The sequence below is a fragment of the Epinephelus moara genome, chromosome 3 (genome assembly GCF_006386435.1).
Source record: "Epinephelus moara isolate mb chromosome 3, YSFRI_EMoa_1.0, whole genome shotgun sequence".
Lineage (NCBI taxonomy): Eukaryota > Metazoa > Chordata > Actinopteri > Perciformes > Serranidae > Epinephelus > Epinephelus moara.
This window is the reverse complement of record NC_065508.1, coordinates 39,171,453-39,185,303: the sequence shown is the minus strand read 5'-3', so window position 1 is coordinate 39,185,303 and position 13,851 is coordinate 39,171,453. Positions and strand designations below refer to the sequence as shown.

Sequence of the window (13,851 nt, the reverse complement as noted above, 5' to 3'; positions counted from 1 at the left end):
TATATATATATATATATATATATATATACATATGTGTGTGTGTATATATGTGTATATATATATATATATATACATATGTGTGTGTATATATATGTGTATATATATATATATATATGTACATATGTGTGTGTGTGTGTGTATATATGCCATGTTTCTGTATATATGTGTGTATATATGCCATGTTTCTGTATATATGTGTGTATATATGCCATGTTTCTGCAGCAGCCCAGAATGGACAAACCAAACATTGGCTCCAGATAGGGCCATTCACACTTTCGCGCTGGCCACTGTAGTTAGAAGCCAAACCAGTGACAGAGTTACACATATTTGTAACACGAAATGGCTCTATTCAGTGTTTTTACTGGTTTAAATCACCTGGTCTGTTTGTTCTGAAGAGTAAGAGACCTCTGTGGATAATCTGGGTCCCGGTAAAAACCTCCTGAACAATGAACACCGAAGGAATTTTAAGTGGGAGAAGTTTTAGCTGATTACAATCTGCACTTCACCGCTAAAGTTAGACGGCACCCAATCTCCCTAAATCTTACACAGTTCCCCTGTAAAAGGTGATGATGTGCCAGTGTTGTTTTAACAACTTATTCCAGCTGCCCCAGAGTGGCCCAGAAACATCAGTTATCACAAGTTTAAGACAAATCTGACCTTAGGCATTTAACGCTCAGCAGGCTGCAGGTGACTGGACAGCCTGCTGGGTACAGTGTAAAGCTAGTGTGGGTTTGGAGTCCACTTGTTTGGTCACATGTCCAGCCTGGGAACCCTCAGTGTAGAACTGATAGCTTGATTTATTATATTTAGACTGGCTACATGGCTGGCAGAGGTGAAGTTTGCTTAAAAGCACCTGATGATATCCTACAAAAGAAATCTCTTATTTAATCACAGCTGTGACCTCCACACCATTCTGTGTGCACGATGCTCCCTAGTAATATAAGGTTTCCTGTTCGAATCAATATACTTGTAGCTCTTCAGACTGGTCTATTGCTTAAAACTATAGCCATAAGAAGTGCCTCAGATTTGGCTGATAAATATCAGAACACTGTCTGAGGATCAAGGACATTCATATCTAACATCAGAGACTATATTTGACCAGGGGTTACCATCTCCCCACATACACAGTCAAATGACCAAGTTCCATACTTATACAGCCGGCTCCATGCCAACAACTCCCTCCACTGGACATTGTGAGATGTGTCAGAATGCCCGACACAAGCTTTTGTGGACAGTGGACAGTACTATCTTTAGGGAAGTTACGGTCAAGAATCTATTTCCCTGCTCAAAACACAATTTCTTTGGAAATGTTTCTTGGGAACCAGGAGCAGACCACTGCAAATTCCTGCTCTGCAGCTGTGTCTCGGAGCTTGTTATCAGTGCATGAGGTGCCATAACTCACCTTTAGTTCTGCTATCTTGCTTTCCCTTGTGCTGAACTCTCGCAGCATGTAATTCTTTCCAGCCTGGACTCAAAAACAGCATCACCATTCATTACGTATTAGAGCCTTTATCACAGACATTTTGAATAACTTCAGCCACATTTAAATTCTGTGACTTACTCTATAAAACCATGTATGATACAAGGAAACCAACTTGCCTCATGATACAGACGTGTGTCATTTATTCTAATCAGCACTCCATCCACTCGTAGGAAGAAACGCATCAACAGGAAGAAACTGGTGGGCATCACCCTCTGCATCATCAAGACACACAGAAACATGTTACACTGCAGAGCTTTGACCACCAAAACACAAATCAGTTCATCATTAAATCCAAGGGGACATTTGTGCCAAATCTGATTAAACTTCCTCAGGGTATTCTTGAGATATTCCATTCACAAGAATGAGACAGATGAGGTTACAGAGACCTTGACCGTTGACCACCAAAAACTAATCAGATAATTGTTGAGTCCAACTGAATGTTCATGCAAAATTTGAAAAAACTCCCTCAAGCCGCTCTTGAGATATCACGTTCACAAGAATGGGACGGGTGGGCGGGCGGACGGATGGACGTACAGATGGACGGACAGATGGCTGAATGAACAACACAAAAACATAATGCTTCCGACCTCGGCTATAGTCAGAGCAGAGGCATAGAAACAAGTTTTGGGATTAGTTAGGAACACTACAGTATCAGTTCTTTTCTGAGCTTGGTGATCTTAATGAATCCAAGGTGTCCACTGAGCTGAATGTACAGTTGTGTTCAAAATAATAGCAGTGTGTTTAAAAAAGTGAGTAAAGCCAAAAAATCCTTATAATAGCTTTTATTTCCAAACATGCAAATGCATTGGGAACACTGCACATTCTATTCCAAATCAAAACATCAAGAAAAAATTATCAGATGTGTACTTTAAAAAAAGTGAAGAAAAGGGAATATTAGGCTGTTCAAAAAAATAGCAGTGTCTGCATTTTTCTTTACAAACGCAAACATTTACTGTATAAAAGTTGTATAACCAATTTTTCTGAGAACTGCTTCACATCTGTGTTGCATGGAGTAGACCAACTTCTGGCACCTGTGAACAGGTATTCCAGACCAGGACGATTGGTCAACATTCCACAATTCCTCTGAATTTCTTGGTTTTGCCTCAGAAACAGCATTTTTGATGTCATCCCACAAGTTTTCTATTGGATTGAGGTCTGGGGATTGGGCTGGCCACTCCATAATGTTAGTCTTGTTGGTCTGGAACCATGATGCTGCTCGCTTACTGGTGTGTTTGAGATCGTTGTCTTGTTGAAACACCCATTTCAAGGGAATATCCTCTTCTGTCATAAGGCAACATGACCTCTTCAAGTACTCTGATGTATTCAAACTGGTCCATGATCCCTGGTATGCAATAAATAGGCCCGACGCCATGGTATGAGAAACATTCCCATATCATGATGCTTGCGCCACCATGCTTCACTGTCTTCACAGTGTATTGTGGTTTGAATTCAGTGTTTGGGGGTCCTCTTACAAACTGTCTGCGGCCCGTAGAACAATGTTGCCTTCATCAGTCCACAAAATGTTGCGCCATTTCTCTTTAGGCCAGTCAACGTGTTCTTTGGCAAATTGTAACCTCTTCAGCATGTCATGTTTGCAACAATGGCTTCTTGCCAATCGCTTGTCTTCACATAGGCATCCTCTAATTGCTACAGTACTCACAGGTAACTTTGGACCTTCTTTGATCTCCCTGGAGCTGATCATTGGTTGAGTCTTTGCCATTTTGACTATTCTTCGATCCATTCCAATGGTAGTTTTCCATTTTCTTCCACGTCTTTCTGATTTTGGTTGCTATTTTAAAGCATTTGAGATCATTTTAACTGAGCAGCCTATCATTTCCAGTACTTCTTTATATGTTTTCCCCTCTCCAATCAACTTTTTAATCAAAGTACACTGTTCTTCTGAACAATGTCTGGAAAGACCCATTTTACTCAGATTTTCAGAAAGAAATGCACTATAACCAGGATGTACAACATTTGCTGCCTTCATCCTTAAATAAGGGCCACCTTTTTGACATCTGTTTTTTCACAGAATGAATGACCTCACTAATTGAACTCAACACTGCTATTATTTTGAACACGCCCCTTTCAGTTAATGATTCAATTACACAGAATCAGCAGCATGCATGTCATGACTGTTGGGCCTGTTGGTTTTCTATTGCTCTACTACACCTACTAGTAAATTATTTGTCATGTAGGAATATAATTTCTACCAAAAACAGTGATTGATCTAGTTAGTGATGTTGGACTGCTATTATTTTGAACACAACTGTAGGTGTCAATGTGCAACTGTGGTTCCTGAAAAGAGAGCCGGGCTCTCAGTTAAACTTCCCTGAATAAATGAAAGGTAAAAAAAATGAGCTGCTGCCTCAATTAATTAGGCCCCGATTACACAGACTGTGGCTTAAAAACCAATGAAAAGCTCAATCTTCCTCTTTAAATGTTGGTAAATCTAGTCCTCGTTCGGATCAATAGCATCAGCTGTTTGACATCAACGCAGTACTCACTATTTTGACGCTGATCATTGAGACACCGTGGTCATGCAGCTCGTCCTCGAACAACAGCACCTCATCAAAGAACATGATCTGTTCTCTAGCCTTCAGCTTCTCCATGTCGATACGTTCCGATGTCTTTGTCACCTTTAATGAACAGGAAGAAAAGCTGGACACACATCACACGCACATAACAAAAAGGCAGCTGTGGCTGAGGAGGTAGGGAAGGTCGTCCACTAATCAGCAGATCCCTGGCTCTTCCAGTCCACATGTTGAAATATCCTTGGGCAAGATACCCCAAAGAACCCCAAATTGCTCCTGATGTTTGTGCCATCAGTGTGTGAGGGTGTATTAATGTTTAACTGAGTAGAAGGTGGCACTTTGTATGGTCACCTTGGCCACCAGTGTGTAAATATGACTGTGAATGGGTGAATGCGACACGTACTGTAAAAGTGCTTTGAGTGCTCTATTTTGTGAAAATGACCCACCTTCATTTGCATACTTTCTCCTATGAGAGTGCCTCTGTAGTCTGTGGTGTATGTCCAGTCATAGGGTCTCACCACCTCTTTGGAGTGTTCAGAATCAGCTCTGGAAGGAGATTGCAGAGATTTGTGTTAACAGCGCAGGTGAAATTCTTAGTGTCTCTGGGAATGAACACCTTTATAAATCTGATATATGTTTTTCCACTGCAGAACTCAGTTATTTTCAAAAGGGAGTTCTTTTCCTTCTTTTTTGTTGTTGTAACAGTGTCCCTGCCTGTGTTATCTGTGATGTCCTGTTGTCTCACAGTCGGGGTGGCCAGCCCACAGCTTGAGAGACACATGTGGCTACCATATTCATATTCTCCTGTCTTTTATTATTTACTTTTAAATCTACATTTCCTTTACATCATATATGTAAATCACTGCTCTAATATGAGAGCCAATCACTCTCATTAATGAAACCAAACTGCACACCTCACAGAGGACAAATCACACACTGCTACCAAACTTAAGATAAACTCATTTCCATGGTATTCTGTAGCATTTCTTCCAGTGACCATTATAGTAACTGGAGTCACTTAAATATCAAAGCATGGACACACAATTGCAGGTGAGGGCAAATATGAGGATGAGCGGAGAACATTTAATACAGCAGGAGTTCCTCAGTTTTTTCTTTTGAATGCAGTAGAACACCTTTGTGCCTTATGGGGCCTGACCTGGTACAAAGAAACAAAGAGAGAGTGAGTGCAGCACTGTATGCATGAATGCTTGGAAATTCCCAACAGGGTTTTGAGAACATGTCAACAGGTGAAAAGGCCACAGACAGCAGGGGAGAGAAGTCAGGATGATTCTAAGGGCCCCTGACTGACAGGGGCCCAGAAAACATATTAGAACATTAACTTATTTTTAATTCATTAGAAAAGTATTCACCTGTCATTATTAATTGACGAGCATATTTACAATGTACTAATGCAGGGTTTCCACACATTTCCATGGACAAAATTTCAGAACTTTCCCATGACTTTTCAAGGACCAAAATTTAAATTTCCATGACCATTCATGATGTAAAACACGGACATTGCTCCATCTCAGAAATGCCATACAATTTAAAAGCAGTTTTATTCAAACATATCACATTCAAAATCTATTCAAACATAATTCCAGCTAAAGACAGAGAGAGACAGAATTCGGGGGGATAATAAAGAAACATATGTGATGGTAAACAAAACGTTGTCACGTATCGACGCATTAGAGCTACATTACATAAACAGCTACAGAAAATAAATTTGCCATTATTTTACATTATGTGGAATGTTATCCACAGAAGATTACTGTAACAATTAATTTCATTACACATAACAAGATTCATGACAACTTTCAAGGATTTAACAAATTCTATGACTTTCCCTGGCCTGGACAATGACATTGTGAAATAATTTAACTTTTCCAGGCTTTCTATGACTGTGGGAGCCCTACTAATAAAATCTTAAAACAATGTTTTTCTTTTCTTGTTCTTTGCAAAAAGTAAACATCCAGAGAGCCTCTGTATTTCCCTCCTATTTGCATTATGTATTTTGGTCCTGCTCCAAAACCTGGCATAAACGCAAACTATACTGCTAGAGTGGAATGTGGGGTGTCAGTGGAGCTGAGCACCATGTCTCAGCTTCAGAAGGAAAAATCTGGATACCGTGAGTGGTGGAAATGAAACATAAAATACAACAACACAAGAGACACATATAAAATTTAAAGAAAATACAATGTGGCTAAATGAATAGATAAGGAGGATAAAACAGTTGGGGGACAGAGTGTTATAGGGAGTAGGAAATTTTAAAAAGGAGTGTTTTCAGGGGGGACTTGAAGGTGTCAATAGTGTCCAGAATGCGGATGTGTAGTGGGAGTGAGTTCCAGAGTCCAGGTGCTGAGCAGCTAAAAGCCCGAGCACCCATTGAACTGAGTGAATGAAGGTGTAGAAAGCAGAGCAGCAGATGAGGAACAGAGTGAACGGGGTGGGATGTAAGGGTGTAACATATTAGAGAGATATGGGGGAGCCTGGCTATGGAGGGCTTTGAATGTTAACAGGAGGAGCTTTTATTGTATCCGTTGTTGGACAGGGAGCCAGTGGAGTTGAATGAGGACTGGTGCGATGTGATCTGAGGACTTGGTACAAGTGATGATTCTGGCAGCAGAGTTCTGGATGGATTGTAGACGGTGAATGAGTTTAAGAGGTAAGCCAGTGAGGAGGGAGTTACAGTAATCCAGGTGAGAAGTGACCAGAGCATTTATGAGACTTCAGTGGAGTGCTTGGGTGAGGGAGGGGCAAAGTCTGGAGATATTGCGGAGAAGGAAAAAGGCTGTGCGTGAGATGTTACTGATGTGGGATGTGAATGAGAGGGTGCTGTCCAAAGTAACGCCGAGACTTTTAACTTCAGTTGAAGTGAGGACCTAACAGCCGTCAATGAGAATACTGAGGGGGGGGGGGGGGGATTTGGAGAGTGTTGATTTGGATCCAATGAGAAGAACTTCACTTTTATTGCCAGTGANGGGGGGGGGGGGGGGGGGGGATTTGGAGAGTGTTGATTTGGATCCAATGAGAAGAACTTCACTTTTATTGCCAGTGAGTTTGAGCTTGTTGTTTGACATCCAATTTGTAATGGTTTGCAGGCAGTCCGTAAGGGCAGTAGGGGGTGATGTAATGTCCCCTTTGGTGGTGATGTAGATTTGAGTGTCGTCGGCGTAACAATGAAAGTGGATACCAAAATGACGGAAAATATTGCCAAGAGGGAGGATATAGATGATAAAGAGTAGGGGACCCAGGACAGAACCTTGTGGAACACTGTGAGTGAGTGGTGAGGGTGATGATCTGGTATTTTGCCCCTGGATGAACTGAGAACAGTCAGACAGGTATAAATGGAATAACTGAAGAGGAATGCCAGAGACCCCAGTGGCAGCCAGACGATCTGAGAGGATGGTGTGAGATATTGTGTCGAAGGTGGTACTGAGGTCCAGGTGTATAAGGATGGCGAGAAGGCCAGAATCCGCTGCTAGAAGGAGGTCATTTGTTATTTGATTGAGAGCTGTCTCTGTGCTGTGACTGGGACAGAAACCAGACTGGAAAGGCTCAAGGAGGTTATTTTTTGATAGATGATCTATAAGTTGGGAGGCTACTGTACATTCAATAACTATTGAGATTAAAAACAACTGGTATGATGTTAGTGACAGAATAGGTACTCAGATTATTTATTTAAGTAGCAATAATATAGTCTAAAAGTACTTTATCCCAAGTACAAGATTTTATTTTAAAGTAACTAGTAACAATAAGTATCAAATTAATGTTGAGTGAAAGTACAATATTTCCTCCTGAAATGTGGTGGAGTAGAAGTTTAAAGTAGCATGTAATGGAAAGACTCAAAGCACGAGTATGTCAATATTGTACTTAAGAGCAGTACTTGAGTACATGTACATAGTTACATTCTACCAGTGGTTATAACAAATTGTATTGTATATGGTGCATACATGTCTGCACAGTGTTATATTTCCACAGCTCCCTCTCAGTAAATATCATACAGAATGTACTGGATGACAAGAGAGTTGCAAAGCTTGAATGGGTTGATTGGGTTCTGGAAGTGTGTGTTAGAGCAACTGTGCAGGGTTCGCATGACCTGTGGTGGTGGGGCCCAATGTGATATTTTTCATGACGGCCAAAATCCCTGGCAGTGCCCCTGGCCACAGATTACTGTATGTTCCCTTTGACCGCCAAATCAGCAGCAACATCTCAAATGCATGATTCAGTTGTCTGTGGACAGTATGCAATTCATTCTGCAGGAGGTGAACTCTGAGGTTTAAAAATTATTGCTAATAAAGCCACATACTGCAAAGATACTGCTCTGAAACACATGACAGTTTTGACAAATCAAAAAGAAAACAATCCTCCAGCTACGGTAACACACTGTGATGCTCATCTTGCCTGCTCTCCTGCCACTCCTGAGCACAGGCCACCTTGACAGCATCCTCCATGTTGTTGACTCTCTTAAGGGCATCAATGGCGTTGAATTCGATGCCGTAACCATCTGTGTGTTGGATGCGCAGGAGGTTGTCCCCAAACAGCATCTCTGGGAGAGAGGGCATGTTCATCTCCTCGGCTAACCTAGAAAGACAAAAAAATAAAATGCTACCTACTCATGACACTTCTCGATGTTAGTTTTTTAATGTGTGAGTGTACTCTGCCCTGGTCAGTGCGGCAGATTTTATCTTCTCTCAATAATGTATGTAAAATGATTGGTCTGGACATGTGCAGGGTGCTTTTTATGCATTATGGCTCATGGGCTGCTTTGGTTTGTACTGCCATATGTAATTATTTTACAAATATTTGGTGTCAGATCAGCAATTCTAAACCAATGGCTGTTGGAGCTCACCCCCCTACCTTCAGTTCAGCGGCCTCTCAAACATAATTTTGCCAAGTGTTCCATATGTCTATAAGCATGCTGTCAAGACTGGCCCAACCTGTTCTCCACCAGGGGAAACACTATACGGGAAACAGAATTCGACACAAGACCAGTACTGAGCTCTGTAGGTGTAAAGGGGTACAGGTTTGCTAAACTTGACCTATGCAGTACTTTGATAAAGTCACCATGGTTTTGGCTGCACAACTGCATATCAGAAAATACTTTTATGCAAACTTAGACTAGAATAAAAAATAATGATCTGCTGTGTTGGATTGCATAACCTGAGTAAAAGCTGAACCAACTGGAGCTCCCAACAGATTTTAACGAGTAAAAGGTAGGAGACATATACATATCTGCTAACTAGGGATGGATGACATGGAGAAAATCAAATATGAAAATGTTTTTGACCAAATTGTCAGTTGACGAAACAAACAATGTCTGCCTTCAGGGCAAAAGCCACAGTAGCTCTCCCAATTGAAAAATAAGTGCCTGCATGGACAGCAATGTTTACAGTACGCTTTTCTGTAAGTCTGAATGAAATGAATCAGTTCTCTGTTTTATCAATATTCCTGGATTTGATTGTGTTTTTATAAGCCATGTGGTCATGGTGACATAGACGCTGCTCTCGCTGCTCTAATTTAGCCTGCCGGCTACGATACCCCTCAGATGGTATGCAGACTCCACCTACTTGGCACACCGCAGGCATACGCATGGTGTGCACCCACACACAAAAAGACTCACAAGCATGATACGTCACACACACTCCTCCAACCATCCAGATCACCTTCTCCTGAGCAAGTGTGTGAGGAGGATTCTCATCTGCAATGCTCCAGACAGCTACTGTATTTAGTCACATTTTGTGACCACTGAGCACCATTGCGACTTGCAATTATTATTAATATATGAACTGGAGAGCTGTCAGCTTGTTTCCAGCTTACAGTAAATAAATTCTCAAGTTTAAAGGTGCAGCAGCAACAGTTAAAACCAAGGAAAATATAAAAGAAGGAACAGTCATGATGACAGTGACAGTGTTCATGGAGCCAGACTTTGGTTTCTGCCAGTTATACTGGAGTCAATGGGACGGGCACTGAAAATCATACTTTAAACTGCAGCAGCTGCATCTCAGCCTCTGCTGGACAGAGCTATGATCTGTTTGGAGACCAAAAACAAGGAACACGAACGCACATGTTTACATAAAAAACGTCAGTCAACATCACGTAATGTGTGTTTTTTAATCTGGTGGAAGGATTTTTCAGTCAAAGTTGAAACAACAAAGATATGATGAGTTATAGTGTGATTTGCAGTGCTCTCCCCGTTCATTTCAATAGTACTGATACCAAAGTCTGGCTCCTTCAGTGCTGTCACTGTCATCATGACGATTCATTCTTTTACATTTTCCTTGCCTGAGATGAGCTGGGTGCTTCAAAATAAAAGCACCAGTGGTTCTGTTTTGAACCAACTGCTCTGATTTAACTTTACTGTAACAGTATTTTTATTTAACTTTATTACAACAATACTTTATCTAGCCTTATTATGACAGTAGCTACTTTATCTAACTTTATTTTAACTGTAGTTCATTAAAAAAATTATTTTAGTAGTCTACACTACGTAAGAGATTTCAAAAAATTGTGATACATATTGTGTATCATAATATAACCTAAAATATTGCAATATTATTTTTAAGCCATATCACCCAGCCTTATGATATCCGTATCGTATGGATATACTACCCAGCCCTATCTGCTACCTACTGTCAGAGGAACATCTCACCGTTCAATGTCTTTGGATTTCATGATGTGGTTTCTGGCAGCAGTCACTTTCCATGGTCCAAAGGTGAAGTCCTGCTTACTGCTCTTGAAGCCATGCGACATCATCGTGGACAGAGAGGCCAACATCAACTAAAAAAAGAGATCACCAGCAGACATTTCAAAAGTGTTGTCTGTTAGTTGTCTGTCATCACTTTTGTAGGAAAACACTGAGCTGACTGAGTGTGAGGGATTAAAGTCAGGGTCTGCGCAGGCCAGTCAACTTTCTCCACACCAAAGTAGGAAAAGTGGGCTCGTGCACAGGGCACAGAGAGGGACCTTGCCTGCTGAGTTTGCACTAACTGCATGTTAGTGTTTCTCATTTACATCAGCATGTCACAGTTAACAGGGCCTGTTAAAATACAGAAATTCTGCCATTCTGGCAAGGTCTGGGGGTAGCAAGAAAGCAGGTCTAAAAATATTTCAAATACTATTGTTAATAGTATAATCCAGGACACTGCTGCTAGGTTGTTAACCAGGTCCAGCAGGTCAACCCACATCACTCCCATTTTAGCTTCTTTACACTGGCTTCCCATCAGATTCACGACTCACTTCAAGATACTTGTTCTTATGTATAGAGCCCCCCACGGTCAGACACCTGAATACATCAGTGATCTCCTCCATCCATATATTGTCAGTAGGTCCCTTAGATCTTCAAAAAAGGACCTACTGGCGATCAAGCCTTTGAAGTAGTGGCTCCAACACTATAGAATTCTCTTCCATTAGGTTTACGGTATGCGGTCTCTTTAGAAATTTTCAAAAAACAACTTAAGACCCATCTCTTGAAAATGGCCTTTGTTCCACCCTAAATTGTCTAGTGCTTATTCCCTGGTATGTTTGTGTTTGGGGGCATCAGTAGCCTGTATTTGCTCTATGTTTTACTTTCTTTTTAGTGCCTTGCTTCATTTGTTATATTGCCTTCATTTTTATTGACTGCATGTTTCATTGTTTGATTGCTTGATTGTATTTTGTGAAGCACTGTGAATTTCATTTCTGTGAAAGGCGCTATATCAAATACATTTTTATCATTATTATTATTATTATATTACCATTTTATGTAGTTAATCCAATCGGTCCATAAAGTGTTTTCCAAATGCTCTCTTCAGCCTCCACAGAGGTATGGCAGAAAACACAAAGAAAGTGACTTAGTGACTGTACTTTACTTATCACAGTAGGAGGGTGGCTGGGGTATGACTTCATGTTTTATTTTTAATCTATTTTTTAAATTCTCATTAATATTATTTTTAATATCATGTCCCTCCCCAAAGCTACAAATATTTTCATTAAGCCTCTCTGAGTGACTGGAAGAAAATGCAAGACCCTTCCTCCACCATCAATAACTATTTCACAATGTCTGGCGATGATAAATGATGTGATTTTAGAGATTTTTTAAAGAAAACCTGCCTTTCAAACCCACTTGTGGGTTCTGGGGCTCTAAGGATATTTTAAATAAATACAAAATACTGTCATTTAAAGTTGAACGTCCCTCCCACAAGCCATACCAAAAGACATGATTCCCTCTCCAGTGTTAAAGAAATATTCAAAGTGCCTCCCCCATTTTGCACAGCCCCCTCCTTCCTCATAAATAAAAAACGGTCACTTAGCCTAATCATTTGGTCATTGACAATGTTAACATTAGGTGGTTAGCTTCGTTAAACCCAGCAGACATTCATGTACCCTATTCAAACTTTCGAAAGAATAAGGCTAGTTGCTGACGTTAGCTCTTTTGTTTTGTTTTGTTTTGCTTTGTTTTTTCTTCACCCATGACACCATTATTCAAATAAACCTATAAGAATATTGGATTATTGGACACTTGCTTCGGTGTATTGGTACACATTTAAGCTAAAAAAAAGAAAAGAAAAAAAAAACCCAGATGCAACTGGAAATATATTTTCTTGTAGTTTAGGAGCGCACGCTATGTATTAACGGTGACAGTTGTCTCATGTATGATCACATCATCACATCGGTGGAATGAACTGCTCGCTGCCTCCTCTGCTGCTCTGGCCGCTGGTTGAACATTAAAGACAGACAGCCGTCCATGACTAGAATGACTCGAAGTGACTAGAGATATGTGTTGAAACGTGCACTGCCAGAAAGAAAAATCTGTTTACCTTGGTGTTGTTGTCAACTATTAGCTGTCATGGAGGCTACTGGAGTGCGCCAGTATAAATTGTCCGGTTATGTTTGCTGCGCTCACGCTTGGTTCCGCTATGTCTTGGCGTGTCCGTCAGATTTCTGGTGTTGTAGTAAAATGTGCTCCCCGTCGGATGGTGTTTCCTGTACTATTTTAATGCGAGCGCCCTCCTCGGTGGTTTGGATTAGGGCTAAGGGTTAGGTTCAGATTCAGGTAAGTGGAAACATATCGACGGGAAAACAGTCTTCGAGACAACACCACCCTCCGTCCGCCTAATGATTGCTGATTATTGATGGACATTTACTTTTTAAATTATTTTACATTTTCACAATGCGCGGGAACGTTTCAGCAGAGAGGTCTGCCCTGGGTATGTGCACGCGCATATTAATTGTTCGAAACGCAAATCTAAAACTTCCGTGGAAATAATTTTGCAGTTGAATAATGGAAGATATCTGAATCTGCAACAAGCTCAGCTGCTGGCTCGGTCAGAACTAAAGAATATTAAAGAAAAAGCATATTAAGCATAGAATGCAGACTTAACCCATATGGGCTAGTTACCAGTGTGGTGTTTTATTCAACATGTTATTAATGATGCATCGTGTTTCAGGTCATGTAAATTTTTTTGAGTCCACCACTGATCCCGTCTGTCTCATGTGTGCCCTGACAGTGAGCAGGTGTCAGTGTCAGTAGTTTGTCTCCAGAGGGCGTTTACCTCCTTAGCTCACAGTCCTCTCACTGTCACTTAGTATCAGGATTAAGAAATTCGAAGAATACATTTGAGTACATTATGGTATATCCCTAAAATTATGGAGCTACATTAGGGACAAATGTTTTGTACTTGAAAAAATAAAATTTGAAACTGAAAATTCATGTGTTGATCTTGAATTTTGAAAAATACAACAATGTATTCAAAATAAAAATAAGTATATGAAACGTTTTTTCAGGTTAAATATAATTTTGATTCACTCCAATTTCCTGATGTTAAACTCAGACAAAACTGAAGTTATTGTTCTTTA

At 40.5% G+C, this 13,851-nt stretch overlaps 2 protein-coding genes across 2 annotated transcripts in view; both read right to left on the bottom strand.

Moving 5' to 3' along the window:
- tiprl (TIP41, TOR signaling pathway regulator-like (S. cerevisiae)) overlaps positions 1 to 12,947 on the bottom strand; it is an 18,889-nt gene extending 5,942 nt beyond the window's left edge. Inside the window, exons 1-7 of the mRNA XM_050036227.1 lie at positions 12,813 to 12,947; positions 10,667 to 10,794; positions 8,419 to 8,598; positions 4,461 to 4,560; positions 3,988 to 4,119; positions 1,600 to 1,695; positions 1,403 to 1,465 (exon numbers count right to left, since the gene is read on the bottom strand). Of these exons, the coding sequence (XP_049892184.1) occupies positions 1,403 to 1,465; positions 1,600 to 1,695; positions 3,988 to 4,119; positions 4,461 to 4,560; positions 8,419 to 8,598; positions 10,667 to 10,791 (696 nt within the window). The 5' untranslated portion in view covers positions 10,792 to 10,794; positions 12,813 to 12,947. The remainder of the gene's footprint in view (positions 1 to 1,402; positions 1,466 to 1,599; positions 1,696 to 3,987; positions 4,120 to 4,460; positions 4,561 to 8,418; positions 8,599 to 10,666; positions 10,795 to 12,812) is intronic.
- ska2 (spindle and kinetochore associated complex subunit 2) overlaps positions 1 to 13,851 on the bottom strand; it is a 245,973-nt gene that overhangs the window by 35,393 nt on the left and 196,729 nt on the right. The window lies entirely within an intron of this gene.